We start from the raw sequence: 23,719 nt of genomic DNA on the forward strand, positions 1-23,719 counted from the left end.
TCCAAACCTATTTCCACAAAGGCATATACACTTCATTGAAGGTCATTTTACCTTTTAACTCTTGGTAACCAGAAGCCACTACAAACTTTTGCTTTGGTTTAGGATCCCAAGCAAGAATTTTGTCATATCGCCATTTTAATAATATTTCAATTATAACTAAATATACTAAAATATTAAATAAATAATGATTAATAATAATGTTAAATTAATGAACAACTATATTATATATATATATGAATGGAAAAAAAAAAGTGAAAAGGTCTATCACTTTTCGGTAGGCAAAATTTTCATAATGCATTACCCCTCCAACCCATTCAACTCCTTGGGGTGATCTGGCTACTCCTTGAAATCTTGGGGTTAAAAATGGCACTATTAGGGCTTTTATTCCTACAATGAACTCATTTTCTACTTTGAAGAGGGATTGTTCTGCTTCAATGAAGGGTCCAGGGGTCAATGATAAATCTATGGCTAAATGCAAGGAATCTACTATTATGAATCATCATCCTTCTCAATGAAGAATAATTGACAAAAATCCTAGTGGTTTCCAAAGTTCTACTCCAAATGAAATGCCTCCTCTAAATTTGGGGATATCCAAAAATAATAACCTATGGGTGGTATCGACTTGAAACCCTAACCCACTTTCTAGAAATCACTTGCATCAATATTTTAAGTAGGTGACCACCCCCTAGTGTCAAATGTTCCTCTTAAAATAAAGAATAAATTCAAATCCTATTTATCAACAATAAAATTCAAAAAAATTGTGGCAATAATCAAAATCCCATGGTCTATTTGCCAAATGGAGTAGATCGAGTCCATTGTTGACAAAGTTCTTTGTTTGAATTATAGCAATGTTTAGAGAATAGGTAAGTATTTATAACTTGCTTAATACTATGTTTTTTATCAACTATAAAACTAAGGAACTTATAGATAAAATGTTTAATGATGTCTCATTCTTTTTGGTTGGACAACATGTAAAACTCATTGAGTCGGAGCCTAATTTTAATGTTCAAATTTTAAATAATCATAAAATTATGAAATGGGTTACTTTCAAAAATCTTCCTATAGAGCTCCTCCAATAGAACATTTTGTGACAAATCAATGATTCTCTAGGGGGATTTGGAGGCAAAGAAGAAAACTTATTAAATTCTATTAATGTCAAAATTCTAGTTAACCTCAATATTAATGAATCTTCTCTAGAATTCCCCAAAATTATCACAAATCATTCTATATATTATCTCAATCTAGAGATTTTCATTGGAACCTATGATGGTAACCTATTGTGGATACCAACTAGCTCTAATAATTATTTAACTAAAGGTATTTTCTATAGGATTAATCTGTATTAGGAATGTTGGATAAAGATTAGTCGATCCTCTCCAAGGGTGAGCTCCCTAGCAACCCCTACTCTCGACAATAATGATAACTTTGGGGATGCCCTAAACAAGATCTTTTCATCTTCCTCCCATCCTCCTTCAAATGAGGGAAATAATATAAAATTTTCTATTTCTCTCAACCCTTTGGGCGGAGGATTTTCTATTATGAGAGAAAAGAATATTTATAGTAAAGGTGGATGTATTCTCTATTCTATGGTTGTTGGAAAACACAAAGAGGTCCTTAACCATGATAAGAACCCAATAACAACTCATATTTCCATGGATAATCCTAGAAAAACTCCTTCTCGACCCTTCAATGTGGAGGAGCATAATCGTATTACCCTAATGGGAGGATCTCCTAGAATCCCTTCCAAAGAAAGGTCCCCCCCCCCCCCCCCTCTAATAGTAGAGGCTCCTCTCATGAAAGGTTGAGTAGTGAAGATAAAGAAGCCCTCAATGAGAATATGATAGAGGATCTTATTAACACTATTATAGAAGATGTGGTTAACACTATTATAGAAGATGTGATTAAGGATGGTTTGGATCTTCACAAGAAGATTCTCATTGATTAACTACATTCCCTAGGTGGGGAAGGCTACACTATGGATAACCTTTAAGAAGATCTTTTAGAATTGGAGGAATTAGAAAAAACTAGAGGCATTGAACAATCAGATCTCCTCTAACATCTTCTAGCCTAGACAAAGCCACCAAAAAAAGAGGGAGGAGATCCTTGAAAAAACTAACATCTCAGGCTATTGAAGCTAAAGAACAGAAAAAAAATTAATCGATCTCTTTGAAGCAAGGAAGGGGAAGAATCTTCCCAATGGGAAATGTTGGTTCTCTCCTAGATTGTTAGGGGCCTCAATGCTCCTAAAAAAACACCTTCTAAAGTGTTGCCTTAATAAATGTGAACCTAGTATAGCTATTATTGAAGAAACTAAATTGAGTATAGAGGAATTGTCTAAATTCAAAAATAAATGGGGTTTCAAAAGTATTTGGGGAAACCTAGCTGAAGGTAATTCAAAGGGTGTTGCCTTCATATGGAACCCCTACAACTTTTGCATCTCTCCTATTTTTGTAGATAAACACTAGGTGTTGGCTCAAGTTAAGGATCTTAATAAGAATTTGGTTTTTTCACTATTTAATGTGTATAGCCCCACCTCTACCTCTGATAAAAGGATAGTATGTTAGGAGTTAGATACACATCTTTAAGCCCTTAATCAATTTTGTATTATAGGAGGATATTTTAATGCAATAACCTCTCATACAGAAAAAATAGGAGGTGGAAAAAACTTCCTTAAACCTCTGTAGATTTAAATCACTGGATTAGCACCAATACCTTGGTGGAAGTATCCTTAGTAGACAAATCCCTTACTTGGAGGAATAGAAGGCAAGTCTCCTTTTTTTTTTATCCTAATGTTAGAAGCCCTAGGTAGAGCATTGAAAGCTAACTACTCTAGCATAATGCTTAAAGGAATTCAACCAACAAGGGATGATGAACCAACTACCCACCAACAATTTGTGGATGACACAATGTTATTTAGGGAAGCTAGCATCTCATAAGCTAAAAATATTAAAATAATTCTTAATAATTATATGGAGGTATTAGGTCAAGATATCAATTTGTCCAAATTAGAATTTCTCTTCTTTTAAATCGACCATCCTAGTTAGAAGTATGTATTGGGAAAGCCCTAAATATTAGAAGAGGAAACTTTCCTTGAAAATACCTTGTTATCCATCTAGAGATTGAGATGAAACAATCATCCAGCTAGAGCGGTCTAATAGGAAAGATTAAACAAAAAATACAATCATGGAAAGGAAAATGGCTTTCCCTAGTAGTGAGACCAATGCTCTCACCAGTATATCTATCTACCGCCTTTTGATCTTCATCCTTCCTTCTCAGAAAAGAGACATTTAAATTTAAAAAAATTAAGGAATTCCTTTGGCAAGGATCTAATAACAAAAAGAAAATTTCACTAATGGCTTGGGAGAAGGTCTATAGGGTTGAATTAAATGGAGGCTTTGGGATAAGAAACATCAAAGATTAGGCCTTAGTCCTTGGTGAAAAATAGTCTAGAGAATGTGTAGGAACCCACACTTGAAATGGGTTAGAATTCTATACAAATAATACCTTGATCCAAATGATCCCCTCAGTCTCATTAGAACTAAATCTCCCCCAATAGGATATGGTATATGGAATTTTGTGATCAATTGCAGATTTATCATCTCAAACAAAGTTACATGGAAAATAGGGAAAGGAGATAAGGTGAGATTTTGGATAGACTTTTGGGAAGGACATCCTATTATAAATAAGGTAGGTAGCTTCCATATAATCAAAGAAGCCTTGGAAGAAGCTTGGAATCCTTACCTTTTTAATTATGTGGTTATAGATGAATCATCTACAGAGGGATGGCAATGGAAATCCCTCCATCATTTCAATATTCCTCAATTAGAAAAGGACCTTCTTCTGTCCATCCTTAAAAACAAGACCTTTTACTTATCTAGTAGAGAGGATAAATTAATTTTGGAAGACTCCAGATTAGGGGAATTTACAATAAAAGAAGGTTATAACTTCCTAATGGAAAGGAGAAATCATCCCAAACTAGAGCTACCCTAGACCTTGTGTTGGGATGCCCTTTGTCTTCACATGGCATGAGCTTTCTCTTGGCTTTCTCTTCAAGGGAAAATTATAACTTGTAAGAAATTCATAATAATGGGATATGAAGGCCCCCTTGATTGTCCACTTTGTGAAAATCAAGAGGAGGATCCCAACCACTTATTAGAAAATTGTCACTATGTTATTATTGTGTTGGAACTAGTTCTTTAAGAAAATGTTTTTGAACATAACTCTTCCAAACTCTATCCTCTCTCTCTTCTTATATTGGCCTATTCTTAACATAGACATCATTTTCAGAGGACTCTGGATAATATATCCTTCCATAATTCTATGGATATTATGGAAGGAAATGAATAGGAGGATCTTAGGAATAAGAAGATCAATTGCCAATAGATAATAGTAAAAATTGAAACCCTAATCATTGAAGTAGTCAACAGTAAATTCTATAGTAATAAAGGATCACATATACATATGAAATATTGGGATGCATCTATGAGAAATATATGGGTGGGACTTATAATCCCTCCCTTCATAGGAATAGGGAAGAATAAGAGTGAAAGGGAAAGGTGTGTCTAAAGCCCTCCCCAAAAGGATTGGTTGAAATTTAATTTTGATGGAGCCTTCTGGGGGAACCCAGGAGTTTTTGGTGTTGGTTGTTGTATTAGGAACCATAAGGGAGACATACTACTCAAGTGTTGCATTATATTGGTATCGCATTTAATAATGAGGCAAAAATAAAAGCCCTTATGGAAGGCTTGTGGCTATGTTCAATATTCAATTTCAAATATATTTAAATTGAGGGTGATACATCCATCATCATTAGTGCCCTTCGCAAGGGCTCCATGCCTAGTTGGAATTAGAATCATTGCTAGAAAAAACCTTAGAGATCATTCAACCATTCAAACATATTAAACTTAACCATATCTATAAATAATGGAATAGCCTAGCAGATCATCTAGAAAATGAAGGAGTTGGTGGTTCTAATAAGACTAGTATAATTCATAGCATTTTTGCCAAATGGTCAACCTAGTCTAAGTGAAGCTAATAAGCAATTCCTAATTCTCCCCTCATTATAACATCTTCAACATCAGTAGAATGGAAATTCCAAGTATACGTAAGCCTAGCATATTGTATGGATTATAATGCATCATTAGGGAAGGGTGGAACCTAGAGGTTTGCTATTTATCCTTCTTGGAATCTCTCTTAGTTTAACCCAGCCATATGTATAATATATTATTTTATTACTTAATCTAAATTGTGTTCATCTTTTATCGGCAACTTTCTATTTCAAGCCTAGTATGGGTGGGGTAAAGAATCCTCACTTTTTACTATTTATTCTCCTTTTATTTGCTCAATTTCCAAAGGTGCCTAATCGATTTTGTATAGAAGAGAATTTTTTATTCTTTTCCCAACTATCCCTTTGCCATTTTTTTAAAAATCTTGGATGTACTTTCAAATTAATGTCAATTTAATGCTTCAACAAGGTGGCAAGCACCTAGACCATGCATCTAACACCCTAATCTTCGTGCAAGCCTTAACTACATTTAACTTCTCGAGAAATACTGACAAATTGAGCATTCTTTCCTTTTATTTATTAAGGAATTTTTGGTTGTACTTTTCATTCAATAACATGGATATTCCTATTAAAAGCTTATCTCTCTTACTTGTCTCATGGCCTTTGATCATCCCATCAAGATAGAAAGAATCATGCAAATTGTCTCTGTTAGAAACAAAGTAATTTGGAGGGATGTTTTCCAATTCTTGAGAACCCAATACATAATTTTTCCTAATATGTGCCACTCTAATGTGGATATAGTGGTTATGTTTATCGTAATTCCCTGTCAGTTTTATGTTGATAATGAGCTTGTTGCTCGTCTTTGTCTTGAGCTATTGATGAATAACTATTGGGCAATCTTGACACAGTTCTTGTTAATATTAGAGGGGGCCTTAAAATTCCCCTAGTGTCCACTTACAATATTTTTTACATTAGAGGTGTTTCAGTCCCTACTTATCTAATAATCTTCATTGAAGATTGAGTAGGCTTCTAGGAGGATGGGAAAGTTTACCATAGGAACTTAAGATTCCTTCTCTTCTTCTTTTCTATCTTGGACTCTAATAATCAAGACTAGTTGGAGCATTACTTTGAAGAGGAGGAGATTCTGCATGAGCATTCCCCAAGGGCATCCACTGAAGACCTTCATGAAGCTTTTTAGGAAGATTGATGTCTTTAGCAGCATATTTTAGTTTAGGAACTATTATTTTCTCCTTTCGAACATTCATTTTTAAAATACATATTTTTAAATGTCAAAAGAATACAAAGTCCGTGAATTTTTGTAAAAGATATAAGTTTTTTTTTTTTTTTTTACACAAATAAAGTATGAATGAAGATATAAATTGTGAGTGGAAAAATGATTAAAAACTATTTTAAAGGTTTTATTATGTCAATGGCTACTATATAGAAACTTATGTTGTATTTTAGTATAATATATCTACCAAAAATATGAACAAAAATAAAAATATTTGATGATATCATACAATAACTATCAGAATTCATGAATACTAATGCAAAAGTAAATTATGATTAAAATTTCTACATGAAAATTGAACATTAATTTCTCTAAAATACACTAAATTAACATTTGGGGAGATGTAGACCTTTGCCACCCCCCCCCCCCCCCCCCCCCCACATTCTAGATCAAACGTAATTTTGATGGTTCATTGCTTGGAATCCTAAGCCAAGTAGGAGGGGGTGGCCTTATTAGGAACTCTAGAGGTATTGTGCTACTAGTGTATGGAGTTAATTTGGGTACCCAGATGGTGTATGTCATAGAAATGTTATCTCTTTTCCACAAGGTTAAAATTGCAAATGAAATAGTAGAATGTGTTGCTCTCAATGTGATTAATATTTTCAAAAATGTTAACGTAGGATGGAATGGTAGGGACATCATCAATAAAACCATCTAGTTACTTGACATGATAAATGAAGTTATCTACAAGCACATCAATCAAGAGGGTAATAATTTCATCAATAGGATGACATCCAGGGACAATTATATTGAATACTTAAAAATCTTATGTAGTTGATTCCAATAGAGGCTTGTGCAATGATATTGTATGATATTTCCATCCTACACAATAGTTATAATGCAATTAATGATAGTTAAAGGTATAATTATTTACATTATCTCTTGGATTTGGGTTTCCTTCCACCTTTCTCTATGTGATTCCTCCTTTCCAAGTTTATGGTGGAACATTCTTGACTAGAACTTTGCATTGTCTAGGTTAGCTATGTATTGTGGGTTTTGGGTTTTTGGATTTGAGCTAGATCTAAGAGCGATAGTTTCTGGGTTACAATAGGAAGAGAGTTGTATCAAATTGAGCCTAATAAGTGTGAGGGGTTTAAAATTGACTTCAAGGTATGGAAAATAATGGAGAAAGGGAAAATGGTGACATTTCGAATGAATGAATGGGCTCAACATGGAAGTATCTTATAAACTTATTGATTCTTAAGAGGATGGTAAGGTTAACATTGGTAGAGTTTCTTTTCTAATGAGGTCAAAATCTATTACAACTATTATTAAGTCAAGTATGGAGGGTACCCAAATCCCGAGGAAGACCAAAGTGTCTTTCAAAGGATATTTCAAGTTGTTCTTGGACCCTAGGGAGAAAATCCTAAAATTATAGGGTGGTTTCAACTGAGAGTAGTTTTTAAGAGAGTGGAAAGTTGTGGCCAATATTCTCATCAATTTGGCCATTATGCTTCCATTTCTATATTTTTCCTATGCTTAACCATTTTATAAGGAATGTGAATTTGTGTTTCCCCTATTAGATTGATCTCTATCATTGTCTACAGAGAAAGCTATGGTTAAGGGTGGATCCCCTCTCCACCAAAGATTACTTTTCAGGCTTTATGAGTTTCACCAAGATTTGACTCTTCAAGTTGGCCCTTACCCTAGTTTTTCAACTAAGTTCAATAATTTGGTCTTTACCCATATCTCATCCTCCCTTAACTAGTTACAAAATCCCCTGGCCCCTCAAAATGTGTCCTCTATTTTGAGTATGAAGGTTATTCTGGATCATAAATCCAAGTGTGGAAATGCTACTTGGTAGGAGAAGCTTGAGGATTTTGTGGATGTTTTAGATGAATTAGCTCATGTCTCTTCTTGCACTACAAAGTTGGCTTGGATCCTAGATAATTCTACTCTTTATTATGTTCTCAACACACCCTCTAACCCCTTCCCTCTCTCTCCAAAGACATAGCTCAGTTACCAAAAGGATCTCCATATCCCTTGCTCTACTTCTCCTAATATTCTACCTAGAACTACTAATGGAGGCATTGACCTTGAAGACCTAACCCTTAAATTAGATGAGTTATGCATTTTCTATAATAGACTAAATGATATTACCAAGTGGTTTCTCTATCAGTTGTAAAGTTCCAGAAGAAAGATAAACAAATTGGAGGCCCTTGCAGAGGAAGATAGAAGAGAAGAGGATTGGACTAAAGGAAAAAGATGTGAGTCACTATGGGAAGTGGGTATAGACTTTGGAGACAAATTGCACAATTAAGAATTAATTGAGGAGATAATCTCAAAATTTTGTGTCCTTGTGCCTTTAGGGGTGGAGAAGAATGAGATCCTAATTTCTCTGGCATCAAAGAAGGAGTCCTATGATTAGTTGGGGGGATCCAAATCAAGGACCTTGCTTCCTAGAAGGGAGCGGCTCAGGATATAGTAGATATGGCCATTGGAAAAATTCAAGGGGAGTTGGAGGAGTGGAAGCTTAAGAGAAAAAGGAGGGAGTAAACCCATGGTAAAGAGGATGATCTTCAAATTGTCACTATGTAGGAGGCTAGGTCAGGGATGTGACTTTCTCTCATCCTTCAGAGAAGCCTTCCTGCCTAGAGAAGTTCAAGGATCTTAGAATCCCATTTTATTTGGGTTGGTGTTAGTTGTAGAGGTTTCTCTTGGTGGTGGTGTGTGTCTACATAATTTTTTGGTATGTGATGGTTCTAGGTTTCTTTGTTGGTCATTGCTGCTAGTATTTAATAGTTTTGTTTGTTATGTTGTTTATTTTGGTTATGGTTTAGCTTAGTTTTGTTCTTATTGATGTTGGTTTTGTAAGGTTTCACTTCTTGTGAGCCTATGACTATTCATCCACTCGATATGATGTTATCTTTTGATGTTGGGTTTGGACCATGTCCCACTTTACTTAATCATGAGAACATGAAATTAGTTATTCTTAGATGTGTTGGGAGAGATGTGATGATTAATTATAAGCTAAATCACTCTTGAATTTAGCTAAGATTAAATCTATGATTCCATATTTGATCTAAATTAGATGGATGATTGTATATTTAAAGCATCATGGAAATCTAAATTATGAGTGTGGAAATGATAAAAATTCCTTTCAAAGAATTTGTTAGCTTAAATTTATCTAAAAGATGGCATATAAATTCTATGATGTCAATAGCTATTACAAAAACCATCACAACTCACACATATTAATACAAAAGTAAATTGTGATTTAATTCTCTATATGAAAAATGAACATTAATTACTTTGAAGTATACTCAATTAAACAAAAGACGTTCAATGTGTTGTCCAAATGTTCTTTTCCTATTGTGAGGATATTTTTGGTAACAAATTACTTAATAATTCAGCGTGAGAGGACGCTGATTCTCACCGGGATGGTATTTCTCTACGCCAAAATAAGCAAAAGATGCTAAACATGTGTTGTCTATCTATTCTCTTCATATTGTCAATATATAAATTACTTGAATAATATTCAATTCAACGTAGGGAGTTTGTTGGTTCTTACGAGAAAAATATAGATCTAAATGTGGATTATCATGCGAATCCTAGTGGGCAACATGATCGATGGTATTTTGAACAGTATGTAGATTTGAAGTTGGACTTGGAATCGTTTCAGGTCTTGGCTTTGTGCAGTGGGAATCCAGTGTGGCTATTCCTCCTAACCAATAATTATTCTCTTTGTATTGAGGGATAACAAATGAGAGAATGGCACCAAGAATATGTGATTTTGTTACAGTAGAAGCCACGGCTTTATCCACATGCGAATAACCCTTTTCCGCGAGAATATAAGAAGACTTATCATATGCGAATATACAGCTCTTTCCAACGAGAATATAACTAGATTCATCATACAAGAATAACCCATTACGTGAGGGAATACATTTAATATAGTCCAACCTCTACTAACTCTTTCTATTTAAAGGATGAAGAGCAACCGAGCACATATCAAGCAGTCAAGTCATCTACTGTTAGTCATATTACTCAACAAGGATTGAAGAGATTGTGGTAGGTTATATAGACTACAGTCAATATTAGTCATGGCCAAATCAATATTCAGAGTGAAAGTTGCATCTGCTGAAGCCTTGTCCTCCTTCAAGATTGAAAGCAGTGGCATAACACGGTAAATACTTTAATCCAATGCTGCTTTGTTTATGGGTACAATTTACGTTTAACGATAGACTATATAACCAACATATTAATTGGTTTTTGGGTTTAAATCAACTAATATATAATTGTTCAATCTGGTTGTGATGGAAGTCTGAAATGTTTCAGTGATTCTGCACTAAAAGTTGAGGAGTCGAAGAAAAAGAGTAGTGATGAAGAAGGAAAACAAAGGAGAAGTACTGAGGATATAAATAATAATAATGTGAGAGAGCGAGCAGCATGGGTGCCTGACCCAGTGACTGGCAATTTCATTCCGGAGGATCATATCGGTGAAGTTGATATTGCTGATTTACGGGAAGAAGTTCTGAAACGCCACTCTCTCTCCAAACTCAAACGCCCAACTTAATGAATGGAACTAGGGACTCCAACGAGATCACAATATTTAGTAGTAACGGTATCGAGGTATACATTATTAAGGTATTTTATGTGAAGGTTTGCTCGTGTTAGAAACTTAAATGTTTGATAAATTGTGTATCAGTTGTTGGACCTTAATTACCTTTTAAGGTGATTGGGAAAAAGTTGTCATAGAATTCAATGTTATGAATATTAGTATAATGCATATGATATTGTGAAGATATTTTGATGTCTTTTAAGAAAGTCATTGATTTTGGTTCAAACAAATCATGTTTTGATTTATATTATTATAGTTTTAATTTTAATATAGTATTTCTAATATATTTTAGAGATTATAATTTTAAATTAAAGTAAAAATATATAATCAAAGTGATAGACAACTATCTATTAACCATCTAGATAAGATTAATTGTTTGTCATCTATTTGCTCAATACAATTTAAGATAAGAATGCACTTACCTTTTAAGTTAAAGCAACAATTCTATTTTTTTCTTACGATTTTATTCTTCTAATAGATTAGGAGTTTTAATCTAATGTATTTTCTAATTATTTATTTTATTTTTATATTTAACGAGGAGCTCGATTTCCTCATCCTATTTTTTATGATTTATCATATGGTTATTTCTATTGACCTATCCTAACCGACCTTGGTTTAGCATTTAAGGTTTGAATTTTATAGGTTTTTTTGAATTAATACGTACTCATATAAAATTCTTATACCATTCACTTAATTGACTAGTTTTTGTTATTTAACACTAGCCTACTTTTAATTGTTTGTGCTTCATCGATAAATCTTTCTAAATATTTTACATTGTCTTTAATATATGGAACACATTAAATATTTTAACTTGTTTCAATATTTTATTTTATTAACATATTAAAATGAGAATAGATTATTTTATTAACATATATTTTACCTAAGAAGAAACATAGCTATTTATTTAATCTTATCAATTGTATTACTTCTCTACTACTTATTTATGTAGGCATAATTTCTTAAGAATCAATATATTTACATAAGAGAGAGGAAAACACATAATTTTAAAGATTCTAAATCTTATGCATTATTCTTTCAAATAATTTAATGCTAAAAAAAGAAATCACTAATTTTACTATGAATCTTAAAAAATCCTTTTTAGGTATTTTCACAAAATTAGCATTTTTCTATTTCTATAAAAAAAATTTAAAGTCTCTTTAATCCAAAAAAAATCTTAAACTTTCCTAAAACTAAGATATTTTCACAAAATTAGCATTTTTCTATTTCTATAATTTTTTTTTAAAGTTCCATTAATCCAAAAAAAAATCTTAAACTTTCCTAAAACTATGATAAGATGAATTTTTAACTAACCTTAACAATTTGGAAACAAGATTTAAAATTTATTATAAAGTAACTTTCTAACAAACTCAAAATAGCATTAGAAAACTTAATTTTAGAGTTCCAAATAAAATTTCTAGCTCTCTAATAAATTGAAAGATATAGTCCAATTAAATTAGAATTTTTATGAACTCTAGAAGATGTAAATGCCTATAAAAATTTTAGCCCGAATGGACAACTAAATCAAAATTTATGACTATTGGAAGTCCCTACATCATTTTCCTTTATTAAAAAGTATAGCTCTTGCAAGTTGGCACCTTCACTATCATGTCCAAAAATTAGGGCAAAAAAAAACCAATTTTTTTCTTTTCTTTTTAAAGATGAAAGTATCCAAGTTGACTATATACTAACCATAAATGGGTTGCAAATAATATAATGATAAGGTAAGTATAAGTCTCAACGATTGCATCATTCATTTAATAGTGCTTAGGGTTTCTATTTTCAAAATTATATCAGGGTAACAGTAATTGGTGTAGTTATGGTACACATAGATGGTTCCCTTCTTGCTTCTAGGTATAGACATACTAATGTAATTTGATTAATATTTCACTATGACGCAAAGTTAGTTTTGAAAATATACTTTACTAAGTTCAAAAGACCATAAGGCTATTGCTATAGGAACATTGACACAGGTTGATAAGGTTTGCTTGATACATCATCAAGCCAAGGAGACAATTAAGGTTTCAATTCCTTTTATCAAGTTTGATCTAGTCAGTTTATTATTTAAAAGATTAGGTTTATGCATTTTAAATCAACTATTAATGGATTTGATTCTTTAACATTAAAAGAACCTTGTCTACTTAATAGCATGTGACTAATAAGATTCATTTAAATTAAACTAAAATGTAAACTCCTAAATTTCAAGGAAATAATCATATTTAAATTAATCTACTATAATCCCACATACATTTAACTATACAAGAAATGTAAGAATAAAAGAAAATTCAAACACATACTAATCTATAGTAAGCATGAAAAAGCATCCATGGTATGGAAGAACACCAACCTTCATAATGTGTTATGGAAAAAGGAAGTTTGAAAAGAGCCTGTCCCTTTTTTGCTCCAATTCCAAAACCTAATTTCTCTAAAGATAGAGAGTGGGTGAACACCCACTAACTTCTCCAAGGGCCTCTAGAAAGGCCTCCAAATCTCACCCACCTACAAGTAATAACTTTTGAGTTGACCCTAAGTCCTTTGGCCATCATCCATGTCCCCTACCTTTAATGCAAGTCTTAGGCAAGAGTGGGGGTTGGAAAATGTCATAGCATCACTCCATTTTTGCAACATATAGAAAATAGAAAGTTTAGGGGTTCCTAAAGCTACTTGGGGCTTCTAGTAGTGTTAAAAAGGTCCCCAAACCATACCCCTACCACTTAGGCACTTAGACTCCATTAAAGTTGGATCCTAGGACTACTTTCTGGCCCCTAGAAGTGACTTGAAATTTTGAATTCAAAATCCTTACTGATGGGCCTTCAAGAGTTATCTCTAACCAAGTGGGATTTAATTAGGTTCCTAATTAAGTTGCCTTGTCAAACCCTAGTTGATATGTCATTTTACACATAAACATGACAAGTGTCAAGTGACACTATAAAATCACATTACATAAACATTTGACATGTCACTAAATACAAAATGAAATAACCTACTACATATATTCAAATTACAATAACAAATTAAATCACTTGACAATGAGGTTTGAATCTCTTCATTAGATTCAACCTTGGTTTTACAGTTTGCACATAGGATTGGTTATTGATTCTCCAATTAATTCCATGGTAAATTTTCCTACATGCTAAATTTGAATATTAATAGTTCAAGAAAAATCACACACACACATGTGTGTGTGTGTGTGTGTGTGTGTGTGTGTGTGTGTGTGTACATATGTATATATATATATATATATATGTGTGTGTGTGTGTGTGTGTGTGTGTGTGTGTGTGTGTGTGTGTGTGTGTGTGTGTGTGTGTGTGTGTGTGTGTACATATGTATACATATATACATACATACATACATACATACATACATACATACATACATACATATATATATACATATATATGTGTGTGTGTGTGTGTGTGTGTGTGTGTGTAACTTAAAAATTTGCATGATCAAATTGACCAAAACATTCTAAATCTCATTTTAATAAACTTTTTCCATTTTTGCACATTGATTCAATATAATTAAATTACTTGATTTATTCATCAATTTAAATTAACATAGTGAGATAGATAATCATAATGCATGCATATATATAAAACATCATAAATCATCATAATTTAGTAAACTAATGTAATCATCACATGGCATAAATAATATTGGTAAATGTCTAGTTCATTGAGTAATGTCTGAAAAATATCTAATCATATATGTATCAAAATAATCTATCAGCTGAGGTATGATGGGTTGGGGTGAGGCCTCACATTCACATTGGTGCAACTTCATGGGGTCCAATTTTGTCACTTGTCATATTGATATCTATGGGCTATCTATTTATAGATACCAAATAACTATTGTTTGATCACAAAGAAAATTAAATTCAACTCCTCTTGATTGTATTCTAATCCTCCTTGATCTTCCATTTCTTTAGTGATTTATCTTTCATCTATATAACTCTACCTAGTCCCTTCTTTCTCTATTTTCTCCTAACCCATATCCTATTAAACATCCTCATTTCTTCTAATTATACCTCGATAACATATCATTTGTGTCTTCATCTTATAATATATAAACATATTATCTCTTTCCAAAATATGGAATATACCTTTACAAATATACATATACCTAAAAAACAAAAACAAAAAGTACAACATCTTCTTTAAAAACCCTTTTATGAATAGAATTTTTTATCATTGCACTTGAATATTAGATTTAAATAATTAAAAATGAGAAGAAGTCTCATCCACAACTATGTTGACCTTATCTTTTTAAAAGTTTGATGTCAATACAATCATGGGTATACCTACCATTTTTATTTTTTGTGCATTTCCCAATTTTCTTTTCCTTTCTTTCATTTTCCTCTTTTGAATAATCTTTCTAAGAGGGCATGTGATCTTCTTCTTGACTAAAAGTACTACATTTACATCTATAAGGAAATTCTTGGTTTTTAGTTCTTTTAAGGCTTGATCTAACCTTTGTACCTCCTACTTAAAACATTCTAAAAATGTCTTGTTGACTTCGTTTTTCACACTTGTATCTTTCCTCTTCCATTAGTTTTATGGTTTCTTCTTTGGTGTGTCCTCACATTGCAAAGCCTCTTGAACAAATTCGTTTTCCTTCAAGAAAGTTTCTCATATCCTACTTCCACTATTCTTTTGTCTCACCTCAATCTCTTCTCTACCATATCTAGTCTTCTCAAAACTAGGTTATTTTCTCAACCTACACAAACAAAAACATACTACAATAAACTCTCTTTCCCAAACCTTTTGAGTTTTAACACTTATGAAAAATGTAAAATTCCTTTAAGAATTAATAGAAATGTGTAACAAAGAAAAAAAACACATAAGATATTTATAATTTGAATTCTCCTCCATTATTATTCCAACTACTCTACTTCTACAAGGAAATAAAATTATAATTCAACTATAAATCTAAAAATTATCATTTTGAGATTTTTTTCATAAAATCAAATATTTCCATTTTTGTTATTTTAAAACAAGCCCTACAAATCCAAATTTTCCCCTAAATCTTTTCAAGACTAGGATAAGAGTGCACCGTTCAAATAATTTAGGGTTTTATAGAAGGTGGCTCTTCTCCCACTATCTTTGGGAAAAGAGGAGAAATTAAACACAAAAATAGGTTAAAGAACTAGAGATTGTAAAACCCTTTTAAACTTTCCTTCAAAGGAAATAAGAACATAATATTGCAGAGATGAACATAAAAACTATAGACTCTTCATTGTTGGAAAGAGAATGTGATAATAAGATCATAGACAAAAGTCAAAGCATTCGCATCTTTCTACAAGAAGCACCTATTATATTAAGGCACATAGGAAATGATCCTATTATCTCACTAAAATAGGTAGCATATGAAAATCTCATTCACCAAAATGGCATCGTATGCCCCTATATCACAAGCATTGAAAGAGTAACAAGACATGATCCAAGAAATTGTCAATCCATGATGAATTATATGAGCCTAAAAGTAATAGATGATAATTATACAAGTATTTATGAATGAAACAAAACCTTAAATCATCTACAAAATAATAGAAATACACCATGCAAATTTTGTTTGTTGTGATTTTATAGATCATTTTATTATAAGTTATAGAAGAAAATATTTCACATGGTTCTCATTATGCATGATTGAATGACTCTACAAATAGCGTTCTTATATATTTTCTAAGCAATATGATAATATCTCACTTTGTAATGGCCATGAGACTTCTTCTTTGTAACCTTCATTTCTTACCAATGATATGTTTAAGACTACTTGTGTTGTATATCTTTGATAGCTTACATTACCTATGTCTTAAACATTTGTACATAGAGATAAACAACACTATGATGATCTCTTGTTTTGTTTACTTATTTATAATGTGATCAAAATGACTCATTAATTGATCACACATGTGTCTTATCTCTTACACATTGATATCAGTACACATATGAAAACTAGTTATGTATCATATGTTGTCCTACATTTCATTATTTGTAAATAAGATTTTACAGACATTTACATCAATAGTTTTAACCTATAATTATCGAATTAGATGATTTTAATAATATAATATTCTATAGTTATTATTTTTAATGAATTTATGAAAACTTAACTTACAAATTATAGAGGTGAAAGTGCTCTTTTCATCCTTTTAATACTCTTAGATATAAATGTCCCTGCAAACTACATTATTTATTGAAATATAATTGCTTACTAAATTAGAGTTTAATTTGATTTATTGTCATATACTTTACTATCAATTTTTTAAGTATTCAAAATTATGATGAAATAAACAATAACAATGAATCGAAAACTCGCATAAACTTAACCAAAAACGTAAATAATATTTATTTTTAGGACGTCACTTTCAAATTTGATGTCATGATACCAGAATCGAACATTGTGATTTTCTAAATTGAATAAATAATTACAAGAATGTTCCAATTGGGAGACCTTTTCAAGTGCATTCTCTTTATTATTCCCAAAGAACAAACAAAGCCCTCTGCATTGTATGCCCCATATCGAATTTGAATCACCCATGCATGAAAACATTGGCGAATCGTTTCAAGATAAAATTTTAAAATATTCCAAAAGTGTTGGTATCTCTCGAGTGACTAGTGAACTTTACTTTGTTTTTTGTTATGAGTATTCAGATTTGATATCTTCTTGTCCTGCTTTAAATCCAGCCTAACATTTGTGCAATTTAGAAATTAGTTGATAAAAAAAATTATTAAATTGTTTTAGGTTAGAGAGTCTTAAATTTGGCTTTTCTACATAGATTACATTGTTGAGGTTTTTATAGTGTTTAATTGGCTTCATTGCTAATGTTTTTGAAATTTTTTTATATTTCTTTATTTCTTTTTAAAGGATGATGTTATAAGGGAAAGAATTTAGTAACTGCGCACTTTAATTTTACACGTGTACACTTTTTTAACTATATGTCAGATTTTAATGATTTTTTTTGTATGTCTTTGTATGTGAGTTAGCTACTTAAAGTTAAGGTTTCAGCATTTGGGTATCCACAAATCTCTCTGTAGAGATCATCAAACACAAAGTGATCAAAAAACTAACCATTTCAAAGTATCACATAATACCCAAAATGTTCATGCACTAATACCCATTCACTCCAAAGTATATGTACTTATAGCAAAATTACCTAGTAGTTACTATGAAATGCCCCAATAATGGTCTACAAATGGCCAATTAGCCACCCAAAAAAGCTAAATAATGATTGGCTACTGGCACATGTGTCATCGAATATTAGTACATGTGCTATCATTTTTTGTGCTTCTTTAGTATTAGTAATTTTGAGGGTCAACATGAGACAAACGTCTATATTGGTCCCCCTAATGGCTATTGGGTCCTTTCCCCTAATGATCCTAGAGGAAATATAACTATAGGAGAAAATGTCCCAAAATTTTGGAAAGAATATTTACGCTACCAAGTCTTAACAAGAGGAAATCCTTAATCCATCCATTTAAGGAAAATATCCTACAAAAATACCAGTTACTTGTTGATATTTTATCATATTTTGTCCTTAAACACTTACCATTTTTGTAGGAGTTATTGATTGTGGGAGTGTTGTGTTTTTCTCTTATGGGATAGATTGATTGTATATCTATGATAGATGTAGTTCTAGGGTGTTTTTATGAGTGCTCCATATATCACTCCTCTCTTTAATTGTATATGAATTCCTTTTGCATTCTCTCTTTTGGAAACATTTTTTTGTCTCAAGTGGTCTCTCTTTTACTTCATTTGTAATTTAAGATATCATTTGCATTTATGCCTAAAAGGGCCTTGTTTCTAAGACACATCATTTATCTTTCAATCTTTATTCAAGATTTGCATAGGTGTTTTTTTGCCTTGAGAATAACATAAGAATGTGGTGAGGTGTTAGATAGATTGAATAAGATAGTGTATTTAACTTAGCAGGGACTATTTTGGAATTTATGTTAGGTCCTAGGTGTCTTTTCTACAACTTATTAAATAATTGGTTCATGTAACTCCTATACTTGTAGTTATCTAGTTTGGTTTCTATTTATTTGATGAACATTGTCACATGAAATATGATTAAGGAAAATGTCAAAATCTTTTTTTCATACTACCACTCATATTCCTATTTAAGTAAGGCCCATCTTCAATATCTAACATATTCTCAATGACCATTATATAATCATATCTCTTAGCTATTAACATCAAGTAAGTTAATTTCTTGAATGTTATCTTGTGAAAGTTTTTTGTGTTTTTATAATAGGTTTTAGGTGTGGAGCTAATCTTCTTATGCAAGAGCATCCAACGGTGTTACGGTAATCTTATATCACCTAGAAATATATCTAGTGATAGTTTCTATTCAAGATGTATCTACATTTCTAGATACTCATTTAGGAAAATTAGACATTCTAAATTGTTAGGTTCCACTATTATTTTTATAGGTTAGCATTTTGGCACACATGAGGATTTTTAAATAAATGTGAAATGTAGGAAAATGGGCTAATTTGTTGGAGGGAAATAATTTTGAAGAATTAGAGAGTGTGAGTTTGAGGGAAGGTTTTAATTGAAATCTTAAGCTATTTAGAAAAGAAATTAGGTCAAAATGTTCCATTACTTGAAAGTTATTGTAGTTTTAAGTTTCCCAAAGACCTCCTAGAAACTCTTTAGAGTTAGATTTTAGGTACTAAATGGCCTCATATGACCCAAAAAATGGTCCATAGGGTTGTAGAGCACTCCAAGAGATTTCCAACGATGTAAGTGGTTCATCAATTGGAGTCCTAGATCAAAAGTTATGCTTCCCAAAATTTGGACAACCTTTTATGGAACCTTTTATTTTTGCAATTACTTCTAATGAGAATTGTAAATCTTAAATCTTGGTGCCTAGCCATCAAATGTAATAATGTAAATTTCATTCTTGGACTTGATCCTAAAATAGGCTTTTTAAGGACCATCCTTCTAGTAAAAAGGCAATTTTTTGGGATATTTCGAATAAGGTATTGTGAAAGGGGTTTTCACTATAATTTGATAATGTTGTAACTTTAAGGGTATATGGTTGGGTTGTCTTAGACTCTACTCTATGTAACTTATTGTTTTAGATAATGTAAATTTTGTTTTCTATTGCTTTTATTTTTGTCTCAACTTGTGTCCTCATCAAGTGGTATCAGATCAAGAATTCTTAAGTGTGAAAACATATTTTGGACTATGAGGTAGTATGCACCAAAACTGTGGTTGTGGGTTGTGAGTTAAGTGCGAAAATGCCTCCAAGAAGGAAACATGTTCAAGAATCATAAGTGTTATAGATGAGGATTTTAGAGCTCTCCAGAGGCAAGTTGACTACTTGCAAGAACGACTATGAAGAGGAAGTCATATTAGTGAAAGGAATGAAAGTGGGGAGTAACATGAAGAGGAGGGACAAGTTGAAGAGGTTTAGGAGGACGATACAGATCTAGAAGCTGATAGGATTCTAAGGGTTTTTTCTAGAATTGGAAAAATACCCAAAATTGAAGTTTCCACATTTTTGGGAAATCTAAACCCAAAAGAGTTAATCAATTGGTTCAATGGTGTGGAGGAGTATTATGAGTATGAAGATGTAGAAGATCCTAAGAGGGTCAAGTTTACAAAGGCCGATCGAAAGGTCATGTTAAAATTTGGTGGAAAGTGGTCCGGTTGGAGAGTAATTAAAGGGGAAAGGAGAAGGAAATAAGATGAGATTGGATGATGGAAAAATTAAATAAATAATTCATCCCCATCAGCTATGATTTTGATTTGTTCAAAAAGATGCAAGGGTTGAAGCAAGTGGGAAAGTCTATCCAAGAATATATATATATATAGGAGTTTTGTTGAGTCCTCATCAAGACAAAGATAATGAGGAGAAGATTTCTCATTACATTAATGGATTAAGTATGAGCATTCATGATGAGTTAAATCTATTTAGGATGACTAGTATTCAAGAGGTATATCATTCTACCTTGAGAATCAAGGAGAAGCTAAACAAGAAGTTTGAAGAAAACAAAAAGAGGAAAATGCCAAGGAGGAAGAGGCAATGGTATGTCCACTGGAAGTCAAAATGAGGATCAAAGGAAAAATGAATATGTGGGTACAAGCTAAAATCAAAAGAATGAGGGTTTTAATTGTTCCTATAATCAAAATCATGGAGACCAAAGAGGAAGAGGAAGAGAAAGGCACAGACAAGGATTAGGAAGTGGAAATTTTAGAGGAAGATTTTTCTATTGTGATGAAGATTAGCATTGAGCTTGTGAATTCCATCAAACTCAAGAAAGGACATATAAGAGAGTTGAAGGCCAGGCAAGAGTCGCACATGCAAGTAAAGAAGCCCAGTCTAAACATTGGATTATATAGAGAGAGTGAAAAAATCTCATTGTTAGGAGAACCTTGATAAATTATGAAGAGTTATATCAGAAAAAGAATTTTTTCTGCACTAGGTGCAAGTGTGAGGATAAGTGTTGTGATGTGATTATCGATAGTGGGAGCACTAACAATTGGGTGCTAGAGGAGATGGTCACTAGTGTAATGGCACCTGCCAAAGGAAAAGAATGGAATTAGGTCAATTAGGAACTTAGGTTGCTTGAAAGTAGTCAATAAATTCATATGTTTATTTGGTTGAACAATAAGTCCTACTTTGTAATGACATTGCCATGTTTCGCATGATTATAAGCCAACTTGTGCAAATGACCAAGTAGTAGCATTAGATGGTCAATTTTGTTATTTTAGATGTTTTGAGTCCTTACAAAGGTCTAATTATTGATGGAAGACCAAATTTTCTATTGAGCTCCAAAAAAATTGTCATTGACAACTTTTCATGTCAACCTTGCAAAGTTACAAAAAATCCAATTTGTCAACTTTGGGTAAATTTTGGAAAGTTGGAAGTCCAATAGCCATGTTGAGTGTAACTCATGGAATTCAAGTAGAATGGTGTTTAGAATTTTTTATAATTCAAATGGAATTAGGGAAGAGATAGTTGTATGTCGGATTCATGTTTTGGAGTTCAAAGAGTAATGAAAAATGATTATTTTCCGATATGATTATTGTAATAGAACCACAGTGCATGCATGTACAGATTGGAATCAACTTGAACAATTGAGTAAGTTATATTATTCTATTATTTTTCATTTGTATCAAGTTTGGATTTCTCAAGTGTTATGATTTGAGAGATCAGCAAGTTTTTTGTGCTAACATGTCTAGTTTTACACCCTAGGGTTTCACAAAGAAATGGTCATAGCTTGAATTGTCACCATTGATTTTGAATAGATCTTGGTGAATATCAATCTTTTCCTATGCATTTTAACATTTTGAGACCTTTGTGAATATCTACATGGAAATGGTAGGAAATTGATTCACTAGGTGGACATCTCTATGTGGACACATACTACTTAGAGCTAGTAAATACCATAACTTGTAATGGGTGTTGAATTGAAGACCCGAAAGTCAGATTTAGAGCTTATTTGATATCTCTAAAAATTTCCAAGTATATTTTTGGGTAAATATTATCTATATCTAGGATTTTCTTCACAAAACTAACGTAATTAGGCCTATTAGGTCTATACAAGTTAGTAGCAATTTAGAATTTTTATTAAGTGTTAGAGTTTGATACCGTGGGATTAGGTAAAAGTACCAAAAAGGATATTTGGAACAACCATTTATTTCTTGGGTCCTTTGGAAAAATTTAGAGATAAAGTAAGTTATAATTAAGGTTCAATTGTAAGGCTATTTTCTTGGGCAACAAAACTATAAGACCCCAAGTCAAACTTGGTCAAAGAACCACCAAACTTGCATTGAATGGGTATAGAGTACATTTAGGATGATTGGGTATGGTTTGGAGCCCCAATGTGAATGATTTTTCTATTTCACTAGCAATTTAAACTGTCTCTATGAAATAGCGATAATTGTTCTATTTTTTCATTGTTTTGATGTCCCTTAGAGTTATCTTTTCAATAGAAGTTACCCACTTGTCAGGTCATTTTAAATTAGTTGGGAGAATTTTGCATTAGCCTATTTAGAACTCACTCAAATTGAATGAATAATAGAGGTGAAGAGATATTTATTAGATTGTGTATCTAAGCCAGAGCCAATTGTAAACCCTATTGAAGCATTGTGAGAATTGGGAAATGAGACTTTAAAAAGTATGTCCACTAATGTTTAAAGCCTTTTTGTTAAATTCCTTAAGTTGATGGACCCCTTAAGGAGAGATAAAAATGAATTTGCATCATTATTGGTATCAAAGCTAAGGAAACGTATCTTGGAGGAATAAATTTGGTACATGTCAGAGCAAGATTCTGTGGGTGAAACTTTCAATGTGGTAGCCAATGTAAAACTTGAAAAGAAGGTGCAAGATTAAGTAAAGGAGAATAATTTGCTAAAAGATAAGTCAGAGCACCTGGAAGAAAATATAAAAGATGTGGAAAGACCATATGAGATTAAGGGAGAAGATAGGGAAGAGACCCTCGAACAAGAAGAGGGGAATATCTTTAAGAATCAAAAATTTATCTTCAATGCCTTGAAAACCATAGGAGGGAGAGTTGTAGAAGGACATGTAGAATTATCAAATTTTAGAACTAAAATGGATGTAGAATTATTCATTGACTATTTTAAAGCATTGGAAAACTATTTTGAGTACAAGGAGATCACAAAAGTTTAAAAACTAAAGGTGGCCAAATCCAAGATGAGGGGAGCAACATTAACTTGGTGGAACTTTGTACAAGAGGTAAGAGTTAAAGAAGGAAAGAATAAAATTTCTACTTGTAAAAAGATAATGTCAATGGTGAAATAATCCTATGTACCTAAGTGTTGGATCCTGATTTAATATTGTTTAAATAACCAGGTTCAGCTGAAACAAAATACATCTAAAGGTAGCTAA

At 32.1% G+C, this 23,719-nt stretch overlaps 1 protein-coding gene across 1 annotated transcript; it reads left to right on the forward strand.

Moving 5' to 3' along the window:
- The first annotated feature begins 10,339 nt into the window (after positions 1 to 10,339).
- Positions 10,340 to 10,812, forward strand: LOC149572542 (uncharacterized). Its single transcript, XM_089811674.1, has 2 exons — positions 10,340 to 10,422; positions 10,560 to 10,812. Exons 1-2 carry the CDS (start codon positions 10,340 to 10,342, stop codon positions 10,810 to 10,812), a joined length of 336 nt encoding a protein of 111 aa, XP_089667800.1.
- The last annotated feature ends 12,907 nt before the right edge of the window (positions 10,813 to 23,719 follow it).

Source organism: Cupressus sempervirens, chromosome 2, assembly GCF_028749045.1.
Source record: "Cupressus sempervirens isolate cs-2001-9-10 chromosome 2, ASM2874904v1, whole genome shotgun sequence".
NCBI lineage: Eukaryota > Viridiplantae > Streptophyta > Pinopsida > Cupressales > Cupressaceae > Cupressus > Cupressus sempervirens.

Excerpts from the sequence above, each read along its gene's own strand:
- LOC149572542 (XM_089811674.1), top strand. The coding sequence starts at position 10,340 with ATGGCCAAATCAATATTCAGAGTGAAAGTTGCATCTGCTGAAGCCTTG. Across the intron at positions 10,423-10,559 it reads GAAAGCAGTGGCATAACACG|TCTGAAATGTTTCAGTGATT; the intron begins GTAAATACTTTA and ends TTGTGATGGAAG.